Here is a 26,922-nt window from a genome sequence, read left to right on the forward strand (position 1 = left end):
CATAGAAAACACTTTCAAAACACACTCTACACATTTAATGCAGTTGCAATGGCACACATCTTGGAAGCCACTAGCAACTTAAATAGCATTAACTCCACGACAATTTTGTAGGAAAAACAAGCTATCCACAATGTTAGAATGCAAAAATGCAGTCATTCTCAACCACAAACCACACCCAGGAAAAGAGGAAAACAAGAAAATCAAGTCTTTCTGACACCACATGTTTTGTATTTCTGTTATCTTGGGAACTTGAAGACACTCCCTGGAAATATGTTTGGTTCACTTATGACAAAGACTATGAGTGTACAGAATTTATTAGCCACTAAGGAACAGGTTCTCAATACTGAGGACTGCTAATAAAATAACCACAGAACACCACAAACACACACCAGAAAGTACATTAATTCTAGATTCCTGGAGAAAGTAGCGTGCTCACTGAATTGATGTGATGGATGACTGCTCAAATAAACCAGCAGTTGTAAAATTAGTTGTCATGATATTTCAAAAACATGCTTTACAATCTATATCTACTAAACGCGTTAGAATGTCTAACTAGAGAAGACATTCACGACAGTCACTACACAAGCGTGAAAACAGATATACAGTTGACAAGTGATAACTTAATAGCAAGATATGATCCACCTCAAATATGGACTTTAATCTGATCTCAAAAGTATAGCCCAAAACAGAAAAATACCCCTATGTGATTTCACATGCAGTATAAAAAAATGGCAGACACATCTGACTAGAGTCTCAACATTCTCATAAGGAAATATATAAAATTATTTTTTGAGTAGAAAGGAGTAAACTTCCTAAAGTATATGCTAAATACCTTCCTATTTCTAGCTTTCCTTTGGAAAAAAATTGCTTTTCTTAGATGCTAAGAGAAAGTTCAGAACTGTTTTCCAGAGGTTTGGAATAAAGCCATAATTTTGAAACAAAGTCTCCTTGTAAAACAAGACTCAAAATTTTAACTTTCAAAATTATTGACATTACTTTTAAAAACGAACACCTCAGCATTATTTCATATCAGAGGAAAGCATCAAGATGATTACAGAAAACTATGAAAGATTTTAATTATGCCATACAGTTTTCAACTAAGAAAGCAAAATCTTATTCAGAACTAAATCAGGAGATTATCCTGGATCATCAAATGAGTGACAGACAGATTTGGCTCTTTCTCTTCAGATAGGAAAGCAAAAAGATACTGCAGCAGTTGTCTCAGGTTGGGTCTTGTTGACAATAGCATTAGCATATTAGCTACAAGAGGGTTAAGGGAGTAACTTAGTTTATAATGGAGTGCCCTGACTGCAAACAACTTGTCATTGTGAAAGTTACAAACAAATCAATTAACACCAAAGCCAGAAACTGTTGGTAACTTTCCAGATGAGCAGATTATGGATTATGAACACCAATGAGGACAGATAGTTGTTACAAGGTACTCTGACAGGATCAAAAGAAGTCTGTGGAGAACAGGATATTCTCTACCAATGCTGTAGCTGACAGTGCCCACTGTAACAAGGAGATGCATAGAGAGACACACACTTGAGAGAGAACTGGAGAGATTCCGGAGTTAACAGAGAAAAAAAACAGATAAAGCCCAGGGAACCCCACTGTAAAACATGATCCATATGTAAATACTGGTTACTACATAAAATTATAAACAAAATTAGACTAACTTTATGTAGACTTCTCTGTGATTACCTGGACATCACAAAAGAAAGCACAGTAGTACCTTTGTCTTTTTCTGAATTAAGATTCACTCTGAGCACACAAAAAACAAAGAGAATCCAAAGACATCATTTATAAACAAAAAAAGAATTATTTATACAACAGATGCATCTGAACAAAGAGATACTCAGATAAGCAATATAAAGCAAGAGGAGCAAAAGACTTTAAATTCCCAGTGATACATCACAGGATATCTGATTAAGTGGGTAAGATCAACAGGGTAGTATTTTGAAAGACCGTATCGATATACTGGATAGACTTGTCTTTGTTATCGTGAAAATAGTACCTTAAACACTAATCTGTAACTCGAGTTTGGGTTGAGTAGAACAAAATAAAGACTGATGTACTGCATCCAAAATTCATGAATATTTTAGAGAACTATAATAGATGTTGGCTGAATTTTAACATTATTTTTCAACCTAAGAGTGAATTTAAAAAGAAAATTAGAGCGACTTTGAGATGCTCACAGTCTCAGCTCTGATAGGGAAAAGTCAAAGGTTACATATTTAAATGTTGCCTGTTAGGAGATTCCTCTGTCCAAATAAATTCCTGCTAAGTAGGCAGTGTTGGGACAGAAACATTACCAGGAACACTACAGCCTTGGTTTTTATGATGGCTTCTTATTTATTTTTAAACCAAACACAGAGACTCAGTCCTTGTGGGAAAAGAATCAGATCAGCATACAGTGTATTCTATTAAGGAAACAGGCTGCGATATGGGTCTTATATCAGTACCCAGCTTTTAAACAAGAACATTTACTCACAGATTACTTACCTGATGAGGAACAAGTCCAAGAGAAGTAGGTGGTTCATTCATTCTATCATCACTACTGCTGGCCACAGCATAACCACTGCCAAAAATCCAAGAATCAAAGTCAGAACAACGACAACATACTGAACAGTAAGTTACCATACATTTCATTACAGGTTGCAGTTTAGAACCTAGAAAGTCTGTTTCATAGTAGTAACCAGGCTTCAGCAGGAAAATACAAAAATCCTTTTTCAGAACTTGGAGACTTGTAACATACTCATATCCAAACCTAGCTTTCCTTCTCTTTCAAAGATTTTTAAAAAGAAAAACAAGTCTAAATTTCAGGTTACAGAATTCCAGAGTCATTTCTGAATTAAGCCCACATAATTTTAGCTAAGATTTTGAAACACTTTGCTTATCTGAAAGCCCTTTGTGTGACAGAAGTGGTTATTACAGTTCCTCATTACACTAAAACACACTCTTCAGCAAAGGAATCCCAAGATCTAGTAACAGGAAACACGCTGTTCTTCTGAAATATTCTCAGTACTTTTCTACTGTTGAGCTCAGAAGGAGGGAAAACTGCCAATCTCCAATACAAAAAAAAAAATTATATATAGATTTGATCATTCAGTTCTCTTAATACTGTTAAATTACAGTAACAGAAGATATGGCCTATAAATTAGATTAACTTACAGGCAACATCACACATTACAGAATTGCCCTACTTAATGTGTACTTCCCTCTTCCTTCTCCCAGAAGATTATATTAAAAAAAACTCTTATTTCTCAGAGAACATCTCTTAAACACCACTCCATGTCTCAGAAATGACTCACCCTTCTGGATGCTGTAAAACAGAAACCATTAATTCCACTGCAAGAGCTCCAGCTATCATTGCCAATCCAGGTCGACTGACTGTACACTGCTGATCCAATGTCCGATCCCTGGTGGACTACAAAGATAGACAATTCTAAAAAAAAGAAAAAAGTAACTCAAAAGTAATTAGCTGCTCTACTACGCAAAACATCTTCAGTTATGTGCAATTCATTTATTTGATGTTCCAAATAAAATATGAACTATTTTTTAATCATCTATACTTCAACATTAAAAGGATCCCTGACAAAATACCATTTAAAAGAAATAAGAATTCAATTCACAATGAAAGAGATGCATAATCACCACCATTTGCATAAGGTTCTACTCACATCCCCTGGTGCCACAACATCATTGCAGAAATAGCAACCCAGTTTATAGCCAGGGATATTTGAAAAGAGTGATGATCCCAACAGGTCAGAAGAACTGGAGGCGTTGCTGAAACACGAATCACCAGATTCTTGCTGTTTTGGTTTCTTTAGTCCATGTCTCATAACAACAAATGTGTCAAATCCCAATGCAGCATTGATGACCAGCTATGAAGAATAAAGACAGAAGAACAAATTTGAACTGAGCTTTAAAGGGGAGGAGGAAAAAAGGCCTCGAGGTTCACTGTAAGCGTCAAAAACAAAACAAAAAAAATCTGTATACAGACAACCTCACCACCTATCCATCATCCTAGCCACAAAAACAGCAAACCCCAAACCAGATTCTCTGATATGTGGAAAATTCCCACTGTAATGCATTTAAAAAAATGCTAAATTGCTTCAGAAGTCCACAATTAGGGGACAATTTCAGGGCAAGGTGATACAAATGAATGACTTCCTTTTTTCTTTGCATGAACTTATGTACACTTGCAGACAACACTGGCACAGGAACTCGATAAATGTGTTGCTTTAGTTAACATTTGAAGGCAACTTCACAGTAACATTCAGTGCCTCACTGACGTTACTGGAGCAGTTATGCACTGAAATGGATCAACACCCATGTATTCATATTTGGCCCAATTTTCACACAGCAATTAGTACTGTTACTGGAACATCTTATTTTGGTTCCCGCTTAGAATTTATTCTCCAGTTTGCTGCACGTTCTATACCAAACATTGAAACTCTGAGTGCTACAATATTTCAAATGCCATTTAAGTACCACAGTGGCTATCAGAACAAGCTTTCATACCATCTGAGATTCTCAGTATGTATTCTTTCACTTCACTGTGCTCCAATATAACACTTTAAACACTTCTATGTGACTTCTGTTATCCCCAAAAATCTTGCTCAGAGAGGAAAGCAATTGTTACTTATGGTCTTCATATGCATCTGTTTAGTCACATGGGGGCCACAAGCAGCAATTGTTCATTTATAATAAATGAAAAAATAAAAGCATGATTGCTTTGTTACCATTTTCCCCTTCAGCTTGTGACAAGTGCTGAGAGTAATCTGAAGTTTATATAAAGTTAAGCAGATAAAGTTTTTGTTATGACCAGAATATCACAGAACCAGTCCTTAAACTGTCCTTAAACTTAAGTTGTTTTGGGAGGAAGGACTGCAGGTAGATGCAAGATCATTAAGGCAACTGAATGATAACCCCGTGAGGAAACTGACTCTTATTTCTACCCATGTACCCCTTTATAGATAAATTTACACAGATTATCATAATGTTCTTCATTTTTCCCCACATGCTTGTTTTGAGACCTTAAGGTCAAAACTTCAGCAGTACTTTAGATCTGCAGCTGCTCTACAAATTCACATTTGAAGTAGAGCTCTCATTATATGCTTAACACAAAGTACATTGAAAAGCTGATGCCAAGCATTTCAGCTGGGAGGCCTTGAGGTTTCCGTGCTGTGCGTATCCGGTGACAGAGAATCCCATCTGCATACATCAGTGATCTTATGAAAATGAAATAACAGTGATGCAGTCAGACACTAAGTCAGGCACTAAGCTAACAGCACAGAACTATCGAAGAAATTAAGAAATTTGGCCTCAAAGTACAGTACCAAAGACAACTTTGGTATATAGAGCTATTGCTTAGGATCAGAAATCTCTTTAAATTGACTTAAGATAAAGAATTAAAGAAAATACACTCTAACTTTAGTGGTTACTTGTTTGTAATGCTTAACCTGAGGAAATTGAATAATGTTTTAATTTGGCATATGAAATACCATAAGTAATGTCAATTAAGAAAGAACAAACTATATTCTTGGCTTTTGTAAAACAAAACTGAAAAGGAGAGTTCTACTTACTGTTTTCATTTGTTAAATGATTTGAAAAAAAATCTTTCTTGCTTGCAAAACAGGACCAGAGGAAATTCAGTTAAGTTCAGAAGAACAAACATGAGGAGAAAGGGGAATATACTTGAAATTACAAGATAAAACTAATTTGCAAATACCAAAAATCTGTATTCTCTCCTTTGCACTCTTCACTTTTTATGAAAACAGAATCACAGAATCATCTAGGCTGGACGAGACCTCCAAGATCACCAAGTCCAACCTCTGACCTAACACTAACAAGTCCTCCACTAAACCATATCCCTAAGCTCTACATCTAAATGTCTTTTAAAGACCTCCAGGGATGGTGACTTCACCACTTCCCTTGGCAGCCCGTTCCAATGCTTCACAACCCTTTCGGTAAAGAAGTTCTTCCTAACATCCAACCTAAAACTCCCCTGGCACAACTTAAGCCCATTCCCCCTTGTCCTGTCACCAGGCACGTGGGAGAACAGACCAACCCCCACCTCACTACAGCCTCCTTTAATTTACTTATAAAGAGTGATAAGGGCACCTCTGAGCCTCCTCTTCTCCAGGCTGAACAAGCCCAGCTCCCTCAGCCGCTCCTCGTAGGACTTGTTCTCCAGACCCCTCACCAGCTTCGTCGCCCTTCTCTGCACCCGCTCAAGTACCTCCATGTCCTTCTTGTAGCGAGGGGCCCAAAACTGAACACAGTACTCGAGGTGTGGCCTCACCAGAGCTGAGTACAGGGGGACGATCACCTCCCTAGCCCTGCTGGTCACACTGTTTCTGATACAAGCCAGGATGCCGTTGGCCTTCTTGGCCACCTGAGCACACTGCTGGCTCATATTCAGCCGACTATCAACCATCACTCCCAGGTCCTTCTCCACCAGACAGCTTTCCAACCATTCATCTCCCAGCCTGTAGCTCTGCTTGGGGTTGTTGTGCCCCAGGTGCAACACACAAACAGAAGAAACCACACACAACTACTAAGGATTAGGAAACTAGAGTTGCCATAGCTGAAAAACCACTGAAGAAATTTTTTATTTATATATATATATATATATATATATATATATATATATATATATATATATATATATATCCATCCAATAACATTGACACAGCCCTGTCACATGTACTGTTTTCTTTTACTGTTAAGTTTGCAACTTAAATTGCTATGGACATCATTACATTTGTGCCACAAAACACACAGGATGTGCACTGCAGTTAAGCTGACATCTTCAAAGCTTAACATGGGTATTTTCCAATTGTGCTATTTTATCTGAGCAAACATGAAACTGCACAATTCCTAAATTAAGAAATATCAGGATTAGTAGAGACTGTTTTACAAAGGTCTATGTCACAGTGGGAAAGGAAATAAATATTCACGATAAATTAGTTGGATTCTACAAAACACTATTTTTCCACTGTAGTAATTGAGAGAACTATGCAGTTTCCTGTGTGATTTAGAATATTCTTTCACAGGAAAAGTTTGGATGCCATGTTGTCTTCAAGAATATTCAAATAAAATTAAAGTCTCCTCTATCTGTATCTGATTCAGATATCTGATTTGTAGAACATGGCAAAAGTGGCTCAAACTATTCTCCCCAAATGCTTCTGTGACTCTCCTGGAAACATTTCTGTTAAGCTTATACATAACTTCTCAATCTGCTTCATGTACACCTATCACAAAAGATGTTTTGACATTTTGACCACGTTAACGCTTATGCATATAGCGTTACCGATCTCCTATAATATTAACTATACAGAATATAAAGTTTAGGATACTCCTTTTTAATATAAGAATTCAAGATCTTAATTTCATGTACTGTAGCCCTCTCATGTCATTTCTATGTCTAACATGACAATATTGCTGATACATTGTTGATTGCTTTAGCTATTTCTGCATTACCTGATTAAGAGTCATGTACAGAGTTTAGATGCATCGGCTCAGCACAACAGCATATATCAGATAAGGTAATTAGGAAAAAAAATTAACTTTTGACCAAAAGTGCTGATGTGCGTTTTCAGTTCAGAACGCACTCTGTTTTTCACATTTTAGATAAATTTTGAAAATATAGTTTCAAACAAGTTGCTAGAGTTCACATCCCCTTTCAGTCATTTATTATTTTAATGGATTTAGTCCTCCTTACAATGTTTCTCTTATACAAAGTCACTTCTCTCAGCCACTTTACTATGCACTATCTCCCCTTAGAGATGCTCAAAAGATAATGACTAGAGAAGACCTTGAGCAACATGCCGTAAGCTGGCCCTAAATCAAACAGGGATTTGGATCAGATCATCGCCAGAGGACCCTTTCAATCTATATGCTTCTGTGATTGAAGTACCTATTTCTTCCCTTCAACATTCTCTTTCTGTCTTATACAGAACCTTTGAGGATACAGAAAGCAAGACAACATCTTTGCACAGTCATAACAGACTGATAAAACGTTTCAATGCCCCATATGGGTCTTTTAGGTATATACGGCCGATTGCTAACCTCCTTGTCACTATATTTCAGCTCTTGTTTATTAATGTGTAATACACTACCTTCCTCTTGCTGGCTGCAATAACAGCTGGGAGCCACCGACTCTCTCTAGTGTCCATAAGTAGGAAAACAACATCATGAGCATCAATAAGCTCTTCAAGTGTAGCCACATCCTTCCGTGCTTGTGCCATCGTTACTTCAGAAAAATTCACTGGGTGGCCAGGCATAGGGATGCTCATGTTATAGCCTTCTGAATTCTGCATGGAAATAAAAAATAAACATGTGACTTAATAGAAAAAAATAACACATTATAATAATTCTAACTGCAATACAAGTTGTAGAATATAAATTTAATTACTGTTTGGCAGAATGGCAACTTTATTCTTTGTATCTCTTAGTGTATCAGTACTACAAACTAAAGCACAGAGCAAAAGTTTGAGTGAATGGTAGTCTCAGCTGCTATATTTATCCAAAAACAGAGCAGCTCAACACAAGTTTGGATAGTTTGGATCATGAGAGCAAACCAATGATGTTCAGGTGGCTCTGTGCCTGAACTAACATCCCAGCCTCTCAGGAGGCTAATTAGGTCTAACAAATCACTGCCAGAAGATAGCTAAACTGCTTCTAGTCCCAGAGGGAACAAACATCACAAGAAAAGCAAGAAGATGGATCTTTCTCACAATTACCATAATATTGAAGTTATGCAAAACCTGGATTGTCTTTGCAGCCACTTTACACACAACGTTAACAAGATGGACACTATTAAGTTTATATTTAATATTGAATATCAATTCAGTTACACTAAGATGGATACAACATATCCATTCTCATGTTTTAAATTCATTCAGAGAAGAACAATAGTCTTGATTGATTTTCATGTAATTTCACCAGCCATACATGAACTTGATACGTAAGAAAACCACTTCTGAGACTTGAGACTCCAGACCTTGGCTGCCTGGAGGCTCACATTGCACAGATACTCAAAGAGCTCATTCGTATTGCAGAAACATTCATCTCTTCCAACTCCGTATTTGGATAAAACATATTGAGCAGAAAATAGCTAAAGAGCCAAATAAGCATATACAATGTAAACAACTCGCTCGCTCATTTGGAAACACACTAACACAATCTGTCAGCCATCTGGTATCAGAGAACAATTGATCCTCCATTTGTGTTGCAGAAGCATAGGCCTTACCCAAGGCTATCACTGTACCTTAAGCAACTAACAATTTTAAAGCCAAAATTTAAAAGCTTGATGAACCAAACAAAATCACATGGAAAAAAAAAATCACATGGACAGAGAAGAAAGGTTGGTGGAAAGCAATTTTCTATACTCCAAGTGCACGCACAAATCATAAATCCAGGTGAGCTAAACAACCAGAAGAAACAAGTATACATTCTACATATCATACTCATCCCTAAACAAAAAAAAAAAGTATCAGCTAACCCAACAACAAATATATCAACTTGGAGAAATTCATTTGGGTAATATTTTCATCAATGATAGCAAAAGGATGCTTTCTTTTTTTTCAGATCTCCTACAGGAGCAAAATGTGGAGTCCAAGGTGAACTACAATGCTCTTAACAGAGTAACTCCACTTTGTCCCCGCTACGACAGCCCAGAATCTGCACCATCAGTACAGACACTGGGCAATCACTGGTGGAGGTTTTACTTTCCATTGCCATTACCTGCTCTGAAAAGCTGTGCCAGGAGCATAGAACTTAATCCTTGCTGTACATGAATAATGTATTGATGAACAACTTACCAAGGCCCTGTAAGGCATTTGAATGCTGGTTTAGAAGGTAATTGCTGTTCAAAAATTAAAATGAACAAGTCAAGTTGAAGACTAGCTGCGCAGAAATTTGTTAACAAGGTTTACAAAATACTAAAATCTTACTAGAATTCACAGAAATGCTCTGTCCAGTGGCTAAAGAGATAACCGCAAACCTGGCAGCTTCAATACCTTAAACATTATTTGAATAACTGTCCCTTGGGAAAAAAAAAAGACAGCAGTCACCAGTAGCAGTGGTTGAGGTACACTTCTGCAGTCAAGCACTGGAAAAATAGCTATAAAATTGTTTGAGTCACACTGGAAGGTGATCAAATATGACCGGTCCATGGTATGAGGAAACAAAGAACGCATAGTATTTATCAAGTAACTGCTTTGTACCAGTACTAAAATTCTTAAATAATGACAATAATAGGAATAATACAAATAAAAACAGAACAACATAGAGCAATCAAATCAAAATGAGCATAAAAGTGTTTGGAAAGGAGCTTGCTTCTGTAAAGCTTGTTAACAATGCTGATCATCAACAACATAACTGATCTATATTTCACTGTTCATTGATCAAATATTTTGACTACTAACAGAAGCATTTTAAATACAGAATTGTACAGTGTCAGTACATAACTCCTTTAGTTGTTAAACTCAGTGGTTAAGATATTGCTTGTCAGTTGAGCTCTGGTAAATATAGCTACCAACTCTAAGACAGTCCCAATTCCAAAGTAAAAAATATGAACATCTCAATGGAGACTTCTATCATGTGCCTGGTGAGTATAAAGAAACTTTGTTAATGATAGAGCAATCTGAGAGTGTGTCTATTCTGAAATTATAGGCAATATCAATTCCTACCCTAAAAGAAGGGTACAGATATAGAAGAAACCTGTATATATATTTAAATCTAATTTTAGTGCTGAAAAAAGTAGGAGTGTTTAAACCCGTGCACTGAATAATGTTCATATAATGCGTGCTCCTGCTGTCAAAAAGGATAAAGACTGGCATTGGTGGGTCTTTTATCATACACTTCCAAAATAACAAAAAAATAATTCTTATATTTTGTTCCCTTTTGACTACTTCATTTTGATAGTAAGTTATTACCTCCAGGTTCCTCAAAGGAGGAAGTACTTTGGCCAAAAGTATTGCCAACTTCCCCAGGCTGTTAAAAACTACTGCACTAAGTTTCATAGGACATAATAGACATGGAAAAAATTACTTAACCATCCATGAGCCACAAGATGATTCAGATGATCCTTAGTTATATTTCATCATTAGAAATATTTACTGTCTCAATACATCTTACTTCAAGGACTTGCTATCCATTAAAACGCTTATAAATTTATCAATAAGTGATGTATTTTGCATTCCTCCTCCATCCTCATGTGCTGACAATAATTCTTTAAATAACTCTACCAAGTTCTAGTATTATTTAAGTCATCAGTACTCTCTTAAGGGTTTTATTATGAGATTTTTAAATACTAGTCTTACCACCCCTGGGAAGATTTTCTGTAGCCTGTCTGCTGCTGCAAGTGCCTTTGGCTTCCCACCGCTAAGACAGTCCTCAAATTCATACAGTGGCTGTCGCACAGGATTGGAGTAGGAGATCCTCGCGTTGTCAACAAATGTAATCTTCCTCACTCCCCAACCCTAAACAAGAAAGTAATTTGTATATAATGGGCTTAGCCATATACTTTTGTCTCTCCAATGGCAAAAAATTAAAAAAAGCTTTATTCAGTTTTCCTAGCAAGATCAAGCTACAGAAGCTTTTGAAGCCATTCACAGCAACAACCTTTTACTTACTCTGAACTTAGAGAAGAGGTAAATTGGTTTGTCTATATTTAGCAGTAATCAGTCAAAAGCTACAGAATTCAGTGGGATGTGGTAAACATCCTTGAAAGCAAATAACAGCACAGCTACTTATTTCACATGCTTCACTGTGAATTTGATTTTGTTTAATATTTGTTTCCAGAACTTTTCAATCTTACATGAATTCAATACAAATTATTATTCTGTTAAGGTTCTCTTACTAGCTACTATTTGCAGAATTTCAAGTCACTTCCATACACCACAGATCTTACCTCTTCCCTGCAACTTATAATACAAATGTGTACATTAATACAGAGGAATAAAGTTTTTCCCTGTGTGCCATGGCCACTGCTCAAAAAAAAAATCATACAGAAATCTAGAGAAAGAGCAGATTTTTATGATTAATTCAAGACTTACCATCAAGGTCCTTGCAACACTACAACCTAGAGTACCAGCTCCTAGCAGCAGACACTTGGCAGACACAATTTTTTCCAAATCAAGCGTAGGGACCAACCGCCAGCACATCAATTTCAAATTAAGATCCACCGATGATTCTGCTAACCTATGTCAGAAAAAAAAAAATAGTAACAATGCTTCTGAATGTGTTCTTGTGCTTTTTTTTTTTTTTTCAACAGAGCAATTAATTATTTCACCTGAGGAAGTTCTGTTGTTGCTGTTTTTAAAAAGGAGAGAAAACAATGCGACAGACCATTATGTTTTCCCTCCTTAAGGCACATGCCAGTAGTTCTAACACCCTTCCCTTCCTCTGTATTTGATCTCCGCTGCCTTTTGGCTTTCCTTTGTTTTTACTGTTGATGGCAATGAACCCATGTTTTTTCTGGTCTCCAAAGTTATTATTATCTTTTTGCCTTATTTCTCCTTTCTCACTAGGTCTGAGATCTATTGTTCTACTACCTTTCTGCTATATGATGGTATTCAAGTGCAAGAACATACTACTTATGGACACGGATTCTGAAGACATGAATGGGCCAAGAGAAGAGGAGGGCCTTAGTTCCCTGATAAGAAATAGAAGTGATTAGGTTGACATATTTAAATTGAGCTTTTCCTTTCACCAACAAATCTACATTAAAAAAAAACCTGCTAAATATATACAAATGGATACCTATACCTATTTCTCCAAAGCTGCAACTGCACTGCTTAAAATGGCATAGGAAATCACTACTGAAAGAAGTTTCTAAGGGCTTCTGAAAAAAAAAAAAAAAAATTAGTAGCAAAATTGATGCAAGCATGAAAATAAAGTGCCTCAGTCAAGATTCCTTTCCAGTTAAGCTGAATGGTAAGACAGACCATTTGTCCATATATTTGTTTCTTTTTTATTTATTTTAAATAACACCAATTATTATACTTGCTCTCTCAAGAAAGTAAGTTCTTTGTGGACATTCTGAAGGAAAATGAGGTAAGGAATCCAGGTTTAACTTAATGTCATTTTTTACATATTCATCAAAATAGGAAGTCTTAAAGCACTCATCAAATAAGTTTATTACAAGCCATCCATCCATAGAGCATGGTAAAATATCTGAAGAAAAAAAAAAAATCTATCCAGAGCATGACTATCTCATTCACTTCCCTGATTCCTCCTCACAAAGGGGAGTATTGCTTCACACAGAACAGTAATGCTTGTCCCTCTCATACAATCTCTTAAGCTTCTTTGGCCTCTCGTCTTCCTGACAGTTTCATTCCTTTATACAGTGAAAATTATGCTCATGATGTATCTAGCACATTATTTGTTGAACAATTGTTCAAAATCACAACTGACAAGGCTGTCAGATTACCAACATTCTGTGAGAATTAAAAGTCAGTTTGTAAAAGTAAAGAAGGTGAAATTGCATTTACTTAATTGATTAAAAGCCCTCATATGAGCCTTCCCTAATGTCTACCCTAAATTGACATAACTGCAAGACAAAAACTGCTTAGCTTGTTAGGTAAAATAGGTTAACCTAAATGATTAGGTCAACATGCCCTGACAATCTCAAAGTCAGGCACCCACATGTAGTCAGCGAAAGCAGATGAGCCAAAAGGTTGTAGAACTAGACTGTTTTCAATCCCCTACCATATATCATGCGCAAAATGATAAAAATTACTAAAGTCACGTTTCCTGTCACATCCTAACAATTTCAAGAGGCTGAACTGTTCTCCATATTTATTTTCATTATATTTAACAACCTGCAGGTTACAGAATTCAGTAAAAAACACAGGTCTATAACATTATGACCCATGTTCCACTAAGTTTTACATAATGTTTTTGAAATTTTAAGCTAGTGTCACAAACTGTAAACACTTCTGCTGGATGCCGTGCACTCTTCTCTAATAAGATCTGTACCTCCACCAGGACCATCCAGAGATTGAGTGATACATATGCATGGAATATTCTTTGGAAAACTATTTGGTAATATATGTCTTACTGTATATTCTTAACTAACAGACAGATAGTCCTCACATTTCAACTTGGTATGGCTTAAGCCCAACTGGAGGAAACTACAGAAATCTAGAAGATGATAAACAAACCTTTTTGGATCCATACACTCACTAAGATTGACCATCCTTGGGCCCATGCCTCCCTTTTGGTTTTTCTCCCATCCAACAGCTTTTGGGCAATCTGTTTCTCAAAGATGGAAGGAAAGAAGGAAAGAGAATTGAAGCCTTAGTATCACAGGATAGAAAAAAGTTTTGTTGGATTTAACATTCTTAGAAAAAAATAAACCTGTAAACAAATAATCCGCATCTTAGTGTGTGTGGCTATACAAGTGTTGCTGGCTCATATCTAATGAAACTATGGCTTCTTGGAGAAACACTTCCCTATAAGGTGCCTGGTGTGCTGTTTTTTGTCCGTTTAGCTTGCTTCAAACCTAAGATGGAGACAGCATCATTCCTCATCAAGCCTCATGATCCTGAGCATTAAACAGACTGCCACATTCAGCATTCAGTAAATTCAGAATTAACTACAATAAGTTTTGCCAAGTTCAATCATATTCCTCACCATATTCCTGAGACTTCATTTGTAAGTTCAGTAGAGAATTACATATCCTAATTATACAGTAATTAAATTACAACTATCATATATAAAGCATTTAGAACTTCTTAGATTAGATGAGGTAGAAAAAAAAATCATGCTGTCCTGTACGTAGAAATTAACTCTGAGTTTATGCTCTAATGTTACAAGCTTATTGCATGTGAGACTGAAGAAACAATCCCACTCTGTAGCAGGCTTTTACCTCATAAATATACAGAAAATTTATACCACAGAAATTCACCATCATATGCATTTGCCAAGGACCGTGTACAAATTTTAAGAAAAGACTGCTTTTTAATCGCTATATATAGCATGAAATACCATAAGTTACCATCTAACTTCTGTATTTCTTATGATACCAGCAGGACTTTTTCCTCAAATGTTCTCTTTAAATCTTGTTACTAATTCAAAAAAGAGCTTTTTTTTTTTTTTTTTTTTAAAATAAGGAACCATTTCATTACAGATATTGAATCTAACCAAGATTCAAGTGATTTTAAATTCACTCAAAATAAGTCAGTTTAGGCAATGATTCTGCAGTAATATTTTTTTCCTTCTTCACAGTGATAAAGGATAGAGAAAAAAGGGAAAGGTTTGGTTTTTTAAACTAGTTACCTTGACCAAAGGCTCTCTGTGGAAGTTTTATTTCAAAGATGATGCTGTGTGTTATGTCTCTCACCCCTTGCATGGTTCTGTCTCTGAAGCAGAGCACTTCAACTGTCTGAAGGACACTCCCCCTGACAATTAAAAAAAAACTCACATTCAACTTTAGTAGGAAAGGAATTTTCTTTTAACATTACTTCACAAAGCTTCAGTCTCTTGCAGATTCTACTTTTGTTGTTGTTAGTACTGTAACACTACTGTTCTTATTAACTATAAAAAAAACACAGTTGCTTAGTGCGTGAAAACGACCGCTTTGTTGTGAAACAGTTCCAATGAAATGACACTGGCAGCCTGTCCTCTGTTCTTTATATAATGCTGCTGGACAAATAGCACATTTAGAAGAATGAAAAGCAGAAAAGTATCAGACCATGTATCAGGTGAAATGATGTACACCTGTACTTCCCCATGGCACAACCAAAACTGGATAGTTCTTCATGTAATATCATTTTTCCTTCTTATAATTCAGCTCCAAATGAAAGACTTAGAGCTTTCATGCCTAAAAACCTCTGAATCCTAGAATGTGTAAATTAGAATGCATAAAGCACTCCAGGTACTTGCACATCCTTCAGCCCAGAAAATGCTGCGCCTAATTGAGGATCTCTTCTTCCTAATGTGCTTTCTGTAATAAAATGTAAAGGCCAAAACTATGAAAATACAACTTAATTATGTTCTTGTTACATTAACCCAATTTTAGTTAAATACTTTTATGCTATGGTATTTGAAAAGAGTATCTCCAACTATTACCCAACAAAAAAAATCAAGATGGTAATTCTAGGTTTTCTTGTAATGTATCTGATATTCAAACTTTAGGGCTACTATCAGTTGGCATTAATTATATCACAGAATACTTTTAAAAATATTTAAAACACCTAGAGCCTAAAAGGAGGGTATTGACATGGTCTGAAGCGTGCACACGTGAGGATAAGAAATAATAGGAACTTGTAACAGATAGAAGTAAAAAAAAAGGAGTTAATACATGAAAACAGAACCACTAAAGGTGAGTCATCTCAACGTCAGGATATTTCAAGGAATGAAGTTAAGCCTCAGACCCATGATGCAAAAAATGTCATGGAGAAAAAAAAATGCCTAATTTGACTCTAATCAAATAAATAATCTCTGGAAAATAATTAAACATACCATTTATGAGCTGCCAGGATCAGGAAATTTCTCAGTGGCCATCCTGGATAGTGGGATAAATTACATGGGTCATAAACTCCAACTGTCACCTGCAAAAAAAATTGCTCTAAATGAAAACTTATCTGTGCATACTAATACTTCATTCATGATAAAAGTTACCTGCCATTTTTCATGTAAGACGTTTGGACAGAAAATGACTACATGCATTTTACATACTTAGTGTTTACTGCATGGCCACACTAGATTTAAGTAAAACGTTTGCCAGAGCTTTGAGAGTTGTTCATTTTAGCTTCTTTACAGACACTCATATTTCACTACAGTATGTCTACCTTCCTTTCATTCATTAAACATGGCATTAGTAAGTTGCTCCAGTTTCATAAACTAGCAGGAAGTTAATTCAGCAACAGAAAAAAAGTTTTTCTTCCAGGGGAGCAAGCTCAACTGGCTCCCTGAACACTGCCAGGCTCCAGAGTCAGTATCATCACTGTATCAATGATTCAATAAATCTTATCTGATAGTTCTAAAATTTTGGCATATCCCTCCAAAAAAAAGCATTAACAAAGAAATACATTCCAGATATTTACAGATTTTGTATATCCCTATCTAATTAAGTATTCTCTTATTACTGTTACCACATCCAACAAAACCTTAAAATATATGAATACTACATTTCATTAGACAAATAAAAAGTGTTCTACATTATAATAGCATTGTAGTTAGTGATTGGAAAACTTTAATCATTATGATAACACTTTCAAAAATTTATGTTGTTCCTGTTTTGATAACAAGGGAGACAGTAAAAAGACCACGAAGAACCCAGATTTCAAACCACTAATCTAATGTAACTTGGCTTATAGGTAAGAACTTAGAGACACTTAACTCTTGACACAGAAATCAAGCCAAGCTGGTGGTCTTCAGCTATTCACTGTATCCATTCATTGGCCAACCACGCTGCCCAGTTCAGCATTATAGACAATCTCCAAATTATTTGTAAATTAAACATGTGCAGGTTATTAGAAGATGCACAATTCTCATTACCTTCCCTTCTTGGTCTTGAAAGAAACTATCCCACTTTTTGAGCAAAGATATCACCACAGAATTGTCATGATACTTGATTAAAAAATAAGGCAAGGCTGTAACCCCTTCTGTCTGGCAAAGGTCATCATATGCTTTCTGAAGTGCTTGAATCTAAAAGCAAAAAGATAACTGAAACCAACAGTTGTAATGCTCTTATACGGAAACATTGAAATTGTTTTAGCATTTGGAAATAAAGCGCGTTCAGAAATTTTAAAGTTTATTATTACCACAGTAACTGAAATCAAAAATTCAGTTGCTAAAATTGTAATTGTCAATGCAAATTTGAAATGAGCACCATCACCACTGCTGCAAACTGCTCTACCAACAAAAGTTTAAAAAAAGAAAATTTCATTTTGGTAGTCATAACAGCTTGATAAATAAATCTATTCCCCTCTATTACTAGCATGGAAACAGTGTCTGATTTGTTTCCAAACTACAAAAATACTCAGTACAGGATTAAGTACTGGTAAACACTGATCACCATACTACACCATAGACACTTAATCATTCAATCCATTTTGTCATCTATTTCCAGTGTTCAGTCAAAATTCTTCCATCTTTGGACAATTACAGAGATATTTTCAGTGTTTATTTCTGTAAGAGTAGTAAGGGTCATGTGAGAATAAGAGAAGCGTTCTCCACTGAATAAAAAACAAAACTTTCTCATGGATTATGACATCAAAAGCCATTCAAGGTTTCACATTAACTTCTGTCAGAGAAGAAAGCACATCTGGGAAAGTTGGGTTTTTGTTCTTTTACACTGAAATATGAATCAAACTATGAAAAATTAACTTTTCTACTAAAATACTCACTACCCATTTTTTCTTATGCATAAGAAAAATGCATAAAATATTACTCACTATCATATCATATTATTATGCATAAAATATTACTCACTACCCATTCTTTTCTTATTATTTTCTTACTAAGAATTTTGTAATTGCTAATCACTAAGCGCACACCGAGTATGTCCCTTTTAAAACGTATCTTTAAGTAGTCATAAGTTTCAAGAACATGGCTATATATTCAATAAGATGAATAGGAAAAATTAAGGTAAATACAACTAACTCCAAGAATTGTCTGCCACATCTGCATTTAACTTAATAAAGCTGAAACGTTAAAGTGACAGATATTATACAATAAAAAGAGGTAAACAACAACAACAAAAAAAAAACAAGTAGAAATAAGGAGAGATTTTAAAAGAAATTAGGTTTTCAAATTAACTCAGTACATGCTAAAAAAAACAAAACAACTGCATTTTACAGCCCATAAAACCCCTTCATGCTTTATGCGGAGTTCATAACATTTGGTATTAAGTATACCTGATTTAAAGAGAACCTGTCACCAAGACACACTGGTTTCTGAATTATATGTATTCCATCAGGAAAGCAGAGAGCAGGGTAGCAAAACCAGTAATAGAAGTGGTACTTTTTTAAATCCTAGAAAAAGAAAAATAAGATTAGATAACAGATATAAAAATTGAAATATTTTTTGAAATACTGATCATTACTGACGGTTGATGATACTAACCATAGTTCTTACTTGAAAATGCACTGTCACGATTTAAAAAAAATAATGAAAAAAATACTAGACTTCCTTTCTCCACATACATTTTTATTTAGGATTTAAACAGACAACGCGTGTACAATGCTTTCATTCTTGTTAGAGCACTATGCATTAGAAGTTTAAATTTGTTGAACATGAAAGTTGTTTTACTAAAATCTGTAAGGCAGTCATTCTCATACATTTGAAGAAAACAAGCTGAGATGGCATCAGCATTTTTTAAATACATTCTACTTTTTTTTTTTTTTATATCTGTACATGTGAATGACTTAGAGTTTTTTGTTGTTGTTGTTGTTGTTTTTTTAAAGTGTTCTGGGATATATTAAATGTCTGAGAATGACCCTAATAACACTAACATAGCAATAATAATTCACTATTTCTCCTACAAAGAAACTACTACTTTTCCATTTCAATGCCGTAAGTATGTAAGACATTATCATTACTCACTGCAAATGTCAACAGCAGGAACCTGTTCAAGAGCATAGGATTTTCGAGCGCAGCTCCGGATTTTATCGATTGCCATATCTGTCATTGATAGTGGAGCCAAGAAAGAAGAGAAAGGACAGAAAATGCAAAGACAATATGAGAACAACTGAACAAAGACAATATGAGAACAACTGAAATGTTCCCATCATCGAGCTGCAGAAGAAATACTGAAATTAATACTCCCAGTAATCCCCTGGGATTTTTTCCCACTAATCTCATCCACACTATTATGCACACTAAAAGGACTCTAAAGGTACCATAGGCATGTACTATCTAACACAAACTACAAATGCTGGGGACCAAGTGGAGAACTAAATCAAACAAAATAAACCTCACCAGGAAAAGTCTGTCATGTATGTGAGCTATTAGCACTGCCATAATACAGAACATACTGTGATGCTAATATAGCCCTTTATTATTCTCACTGTTTCATTCACAGGATCTGCAGATACTAGATTTGTGAATAACCTAGTATGAGATTTAACTAAAAAACAGAGACAATGAGGAATGCAATGCACAGCACATTGGTGAGACATGAAGCTATAACATATGCGAGGAAGAGCTGTTTGATCTTTGCCTTAGAAATAATAAAAAATCTGCAAGAGTGAATAAAGCTTTCTGACCTTCCCAGTTTCTCTGAGGATAATTAAAGTTACCACATTGTATCTGCCACTGACAGGGAAGTACTCCACCACAGGAATACAAGCCTTGAGTGAAGATATACAGGAAAACTTTGCTACTCAAAGCCAGCAGGCATCCAATAAATCTATTTAAGGAAATCAAAGACTAGTCAAAGTACAGTGTCTCCAAAATTAAAAGGCTGTCTTTGTCTGATTTTCTCTTGTCCCTAAGCCATGACATTTAATTTAGTTGGTTACAGTGCAAGCAGATAAGCCCTTCCTTTGACAGACAACTTTTTCTTGCTTTACCTCAATCTTCTGGCTGTTTCCCATCACTTTATCACACAGATGGATTGAAGCAACCTACAGTTTAAACCAGACACTTGCTGGTTTCTGGTGTCAAAACAAATTATAAAATGTACTCTGGCACCTCTGGTAGCACCATTAAATTTAAATTGTGGCTTAGAACACCAAATGAAGTTCTTGAAGTGTAATTTGCTATTCTCTTGCAAAGAAGAGTAAAGGAAAAAAAATAAGTATCAAACTACTGTCTCCATAATAATTTAAATCCTAAGGCTACTATATGGGTGAGTATGGACAGTATATTCAATATTCAGGCCAGAAACTAAAACACTTCACTGTTGACTTTCAACGCTACTTCTCTACCAATTGATTTGATTTTTAACCTTACCTCATTTGCCTCTTTCTCCAGAAGTGATTTCTTATCACAAGACTTGAAAGTCTCAAAAGTGTTGGTATTATACAATGTTCCAAAAGCAGGACAGCAACGTGCTGGTATTGAAGCATTCCTGGATAAAAGAAAAAAAACTCTGAGAATTGTATGCTAAGGTCTTTAACACAGCAGAAGCAGCAGTTGTTATCCTACATTGCGGGGTTGTCCAAAAACTGAAAAATGATGAGGCACAGTAATAAGAGCTAACAAAAGCTCTACTAAAAACATTTTTATGATCACAATGCTTTATTGAATATGGATTGATATGGATTTACGCTTCGTTGGGTTAGAAACTGGCTGGATAGCCGGGCCCAAAGAGTTGTGGTGAATGGAGTTAAATTTGCTGGAGTCTGGTCACTAGTGGCATTCCCCAGGGCTCGGTACTGGGGCCAGTCCTCTTTAATATCTTTATCAATGACCTGGATGAGGGCATTGAGTGCACCCTCAGTAAGTTTGCAGATGACACCAAGTTAGGCGCGTGTGTCGATCCGCTCGAGGGTAGGAAAGCTCTGCAGGAGGATCTGGATAGGCTGCACCGATGGGCTGAGGTCAACTGCATGAAGTTCAACAAGGCCAAGTGCCGGGTCCTGCACCTGGGGCACAACAACCCCAAGCAGAGCTACAGGCTGGGAGAGGAATGGTTGGAGAGCTGCCAGGCAGAGAAGGACCTGGGAGTGATGGTGGATAGTCAGCTGAATATGAGCCAGCAGTGTGCTCAGGTGGCCAAGAAGGCCAACGGCATCCTGGCTTGTATCAGAAGCAGTGTGACCAGCAGGGCTAGGGAGGTGATCGTCCCCCTGTACTCAGCTCTGGTGAGGCCGCACCTCGAGTACTGTGTTCAGTTTTGGGCCCCTCGCTACAAGAAGGACATCGAGGTGCTTGAGCGGGTGCAGAGAAGGGCGATGAAGCTGGTGAGGGGCCTGGAGAACAAGTCCTATGAGGAGCGGCTGAGGGAGCTGGGCTTGTTCAGCCTGGAGAAGAGGAGGCTCAGGGGCGACCTTATCGCTCTTTATAAGTAAATTAAAGGAGGCTGTAGTGGGGTGGGGGTTGGTCTGTTCTCCCATGTGCCTGGTGACAGGACAAGGGGGAATGGGCTAAAGTTGCGCCAGGGGAGTTTTAGGTTAGATATTAGGAAGAACTTCTTTACCGAAAGGGTTGTTAGACATTGGAACGGGCTGCCCAGGGAAGTGGTGGAGTCACCATCCCTGGAGGTCTTTAAAAGACGTTTAGATGTAGAGCTTAGGGATATGGTTTAGTGGGGACTGTTAGCGTTAGGTCAGAGGTTGGATTCGATGATCTAGAGGTCTCTTCCAACCTAGAAATTCTGTGATTCTGTGATTCCGTGATATAAGAACCTGTGCAAATGAACATGTACATGATGACTTCAAAAATAGTTCAGGCATCTATATTGCTTCTAGCAAGGTAGCACTGAACGAGATTGAAGGAAGATTTAAAAATTCATTTCAAATATAAACTACTCATGACAAATGTGACATCCACAAAGAAAAAATTAAGACTGAACTTACATGTCAATACTTCACTCACATCAACAGATATTTAGTTAAAAATTTGTGTTTAAAAAGACACCCCCAAGGAAGCCTAAACCACACAGAAGCCTGAGTAGCTAATACAGTTTGTAACATCAGCAGCTAGAGACCCTGTTTTTTGTAAATAACTTCACAGACCCGATTGATTTGAATCCTTTAACATCATACTCCTGACCTGATGATTCTGATGACTGCTAAAGCCCACATACAGCCGTTTGTATATGTGATGTATAGTTTACAGTCTTTTTTTTTTTTGGAAAAGCTAAAATGGAACTTCATCATCTAAACAGACTACCTAAGGTACAGAAACAATTAGAGGAAACTCCTTCAGCAGAAGGAATAATTATGTACTATGTAAGTGAACTTTCCATCATTTTATTTTTCATAACAGTGAGATCAAATACCACGGTACCATACATTTTTCCCTAACCTGAAATTCCTGTTCCCATATCAGAGATTTCTTCCAATTGCACTTCACTGAACAAGCTTTCAGTATAATGCCGAAAGGTCCTTACATAAAAATGAACAGAGTAAAGTGTCCTATGAAATTATCTCAAAACACACTATTCCTCACTAGGATCCTGACCAAACAAGGCAGAGAACGTCAATTCTGTGATCTACAATTTTGTGATCCACCAATTTAAAACATATAAGGCATTAACTATGAAGACCTCTTCTGTGCCTACATTAGCTACACTAACTTAGGCTTTTGCTCTAGCAGAAAACTAAGGTGAGGAAAAAAAAAAGACTTCCCCTCTCATCTCACTTTTGTTGCATACACTGGACAATTTTGTTCTAGCTTCCACTTCGTGAGTACAAGCAAAAAAAAAAAAAAAAAAAAATCCCACAAAATTCCAGTCAAAAGTTAAATACTTTCAAAGATAACACAATGTAACAACCAGGGATTGTAAAAACTATTTTGAGATCTTAATTCTAACAAAGAACATTCAAGTAAATAAAGATCCACGGAAAAAATTAATCAGATGACTGAAATATCCTTCTTTACACAGAAGAGCCTGTGAAAATGGGGGAAAAAAGGGTATTATATAAACACACATAAACAGTGAGTGAAATTGAGACTTGCCAGCATATTTGAAACCTGGCCCTTCAGATGAATACACTACTTCAAAACCAGGGCATTAGTGTTTGAGACTCATAGCAGCATCTCCACTGTTAAAGTTCACGAAAACATATGTTTATTTTAATGTATAATTGGCCCAAGTGACATTCTGTCAAAGCATTACTGTTATACAAGAAAGCGTCTCCGTATCTGAATTAAGGTAAGCCCCCATACACACTTACATATCAAAGGCACTGAATTCCAACGTCAGGCGAGCTGGCAAGCCCAAAGGATCACCTAGACAAAAAGCAGCAACATGCATCTTTTAAATAAAATACATGTATTTACAAAAAGAGTGAATAATCAAAGTTATCAATTACCCACAGACACACCAGAACTCACAGCTCATCCGGCGCTGTTTTCTAGTTCTAGCAATGTTTCAGCAAAATACCTAAAATATGTTACACGGCTACTTAGAGGAATGACAGGAGAAACCCAAGCTTCTAAGCACGATGTTCTGTTTCTGCATACCATTGTAGTAATATCCTTTGATAACTTTTGGAGTCTCATCCAGTCGGTACTCATTGAGTTTCTTCTGGGTTAGTTCATGCCAGAATCCTGCATCCAAGGCACTACTGAAGGGAGCAAACTGCAGCTTTGAAATGCCAGGATCTACAGGATGGTGTGCCTCATTACTGGCAGTTGCCATGGTTGTAGTTCACTGTTAAACAAAGAAACAAGTTTTTATAAAAGCAGACTGGCAGTATAAGCATATACTCAACTGACCACATTACTCTTGACTACTTAAAGTTTCTCTTTAATACATTGCGTTTCATTAAAGTATAGAAAGCCTTACTCCTCTGAACATCTAAGTTCTACTTTTCAAGCCATTCATCAGAGGTCTCTACAGTCAAAACAAAGTCTTTCCAATTTCTCGTATGTAAAGTTATTCAAGTTTATGTTCTGTTTGGCCAAGCTACCCAGCAGGACCTGACTTTCTGACACTCATTCCATGATTTCTCCTATTACATGGGATACTGCACGTGAATCATGTACTTCTGATTTATAACTTGTACAGTGCTGCTGCTGCAGATAAAAATAGCAAAACGCTACACCCCATATCCGCTATCTATATAACAGAAAGAACTCAGTCTAAAAACCTCTCAGTACCACTTAAGTTCTGATGGCATTTAAAATCTAAACCAACATTACATACATTTCATTTAACTGGGTCTTCTCTTCACCTCTCAGCCTGTGATGAGTTAAAGAGCTTACAGATTAGCAGTAAAACTAGCAGAGGAAAACAAACCAAGAGAAGTCTTACAGCCAGTGAAGGGCAAAGCTGGAAACAGAACCTAAAACTTCCTTAATAGTTTCACTTGCCATTTGAATGTCAATGTGATATACAAATCTAGATTTTCTTACACATTTTTCCTTCTATAGACTTTGTGTAAGTAGAACTTTTTTTTTTTTAAATTAAAAAATCAGCAGAAATCGCTATTCCATATCAGTATTCCTATAAGCCGAGTCTTCAATTCACAACACCTCTCCAAATTGAAGACTCCACACCAGAATGAGGAATGTATTAGCTAAACTGGGCAATTGCGTGCCTCTACTTCAACCACACATAACAGTCCCCTTGCTCACATTAGCACCAGCATCCACTTTGCCATGAGGTGTTTCAGCCGTCCCCCCATAGCTCATCAAATAAAAATGTTGACATTCTCTGATTGAGAAGCTCCTAGTTACTGTCAGTATTCCTCCTGATGCCTACGCAGATTAACATGCAAGTTTCAGACAGTGCTTGACATGTGGAGGAACAGCACAAAGTATTCAAATGCACACCTGAGGAAGGGAAGGTCTGCCTGTTATGAGTTGCATTGCTTTAGACTAAATAGGTAATTTAAGCAAAAATGTTGCAGAACAAGGACTTGCTAGATATTAAAAATAAGATCCAATACATCCTTCTACCAAGCTAGTAACTGCTGCTTTCTAAGTGCAGAAAGGAAATCAACCACTACCTTTTTTGGTTTTATTCACGATGCCTATCAAATCAATGATTTGAACTCTGGAATAATAATTTGGAAATTAATCCTTCAATTACCACATTGACTAAAATTTTAGTTCGCACAACATAATCTCATGTGATTGCTTTTGTTACTGGCCCTTCACAAAAGCCCTGCTACCTTTACACATACATCAATGGTAGGATTCTAGATACAGAAAAATCGGGATAGGGCTCCCGTGCTGTAGCATAGCTTGGATTAAATTGAACAGTTCCAAGATTACTGTTCCGTGAGGTCTCTTGTGCAACAGGATGAGCTTTCACAATTCTCTTTCCTTCTTTTTGGAACGGGGTAAGGGAATGAAAGGTGCATTTAATTTCTTAGTGACTGTCACATTGCCAACCTCTTCCCTGAAAGAAATTCTCAGATGTGTTAAAATTGTTCCAAGAAAGTCAAAGTTATGTATTTCCTTTTACAGTATTTTCTTTAAAAAAGTCTTTGAGGTAATCCATGCTGTTCATTCTATGCTAAAATCATACAGATTTTAAAAGCCTTCTCTTACCGTAAAGGCTTTTCTTCCTTGCTGGTAAATTATGTATTTATCTGGCATGGGTTTGATGATTTCCACTTTTTTCCATCAAGATAACAATATATTTCAGTTCTGTCATTATGTCTACTTCAACCAGGATATTACAAACATGCCACTTCCTTTCACTTCATTTTTTTCCTATTTTCTTAACAACTGGAATTTGTGGTAGCATGAACTGTTGAAGGCTTACTTATATAAAAAAAAAAAAAAAAAAAAAAAAAACAACCTCTCATGCCACTTTTATTAGCATGAAGAAAATGAGTTTCTTGAAAATTTCCATGTACAAGGACTGTAAGAAGTAGTATTGACTGTATGGAATTTTCTGACCATTTTCATAAACCTTTTTTTTTCCTGTATGTAAGATATAAGAGTCACATCAATTTATGTGTTGGTAACCAGTTCATTTAACTTCTACAAATGCTTTACAGATTTTTTTTTTGACTAAATGCCAAAGAAAGCTCATCATAAAACAGGCAATTGTGTGTCGTGTAGACATTAGCAATACCTGAGTCATATTACATTGCACATCGTGCCAAGATTTCTATAACACTTTTAATCAGAGGTTCAATAGCTGCCTAGACAATATTAATCCATTAAAGCCTCTCCTCCCCTCTTTGTTTTCTGAAGCAAGTTTGGAAAGCTATTACTTACTACTTTTTATAACTAATAACAAAGAAAGCAACATAAAGTCATTACTTTCCTTGCCAGACAACCTCTGTTATAAGTAGAAGTTTACTCATTCTCAGTTTCCTTTACGTT

The 26,922-nt window shown here is 36.4% G+C and overlaps 1 protein-coding gene across 5 annotated transcripts in view; it reads right to left on the reverse strand.

The window, feature by feature from the left end:
* The window catches only part of ATG7 (autophagy related 7), a 104,953-nt gene that overhangs the window by 77,282 nt on the left and 749 nt on the right, over positions 1–26,922 (reverse strand). For 3 of the 5 annotated variants that reach the window (XM_084292528.1, XM_084292527.1, XM_084292526.1), the window contains exons 2-16: positions 24,100–24,289; positions 23,811–23,865; positions 20,920–21,037; positions 19,570–19,647; positions 18,882–18,998; positions 17,521–17,670; positions 16,483–16,571; positions 15,298–15,419; positions 14,181–14,277; positions 12,072–12,216; positions 11,337–11,495; positions 8,130–8,324; positions 3,684–3,887; positions 3,315–3,430; positions 2,506–2,581 (exon numbers count right to left, since the gene is read on the reverse strand). In XM_084292528.1, coding sequence (XP_084148654.1) covers positions 2,506–2,581; positions 3,315–3,430; positions 3,684–3,887; positions 8,130–8,324; positions 11,337–11,495; positions 12,072–12,216; positions 14,181–14,277; positions 15,298–15,419; positions 16,483–16,571; positions 17,521–17,670; positions 18,882–18,998; positions 19,570–19,647; positions 20,920–21,037; positions 23,811–23,865; positions 24,100–24,277 — 1,899 coding nt within the window. In that variant the 5' untranslated portion in view covers positions 24,278–24,289. Of the gene's footprint in view, positions 1–2,505; positions 2,582–3,314; positions 3,431–3,683; positions 3,888–8,129; positions 8,325–11,336; positions 11,496–12,071; positions 12,217–14,180; positions 14,278–15,297; positions 15,420–16,482; positions 16,572–17,520; positions 17,671–18,881; positions 18,999–19,569; positions 19,648–20,919; positions 21,038–23,810; positions 23,866–24,099; positions 24,290–26,136; positions 26,170–26,922 lie in introns of those variants that run through there. The other 2 variants (XM_084292529.1, XM_084292530.1) reach the window with 2 other exon arrangements.

Source organism: Netta rufina, assembly GCF_964035555.1.
Source record: "Netta rufina genome assembly, chromosome: 10".
Lineage (NCBI taxonomy): Eukaryota > Metazoa > Chordata > Aves > Anseriformes > Anatidae > Netta > Netta rufina.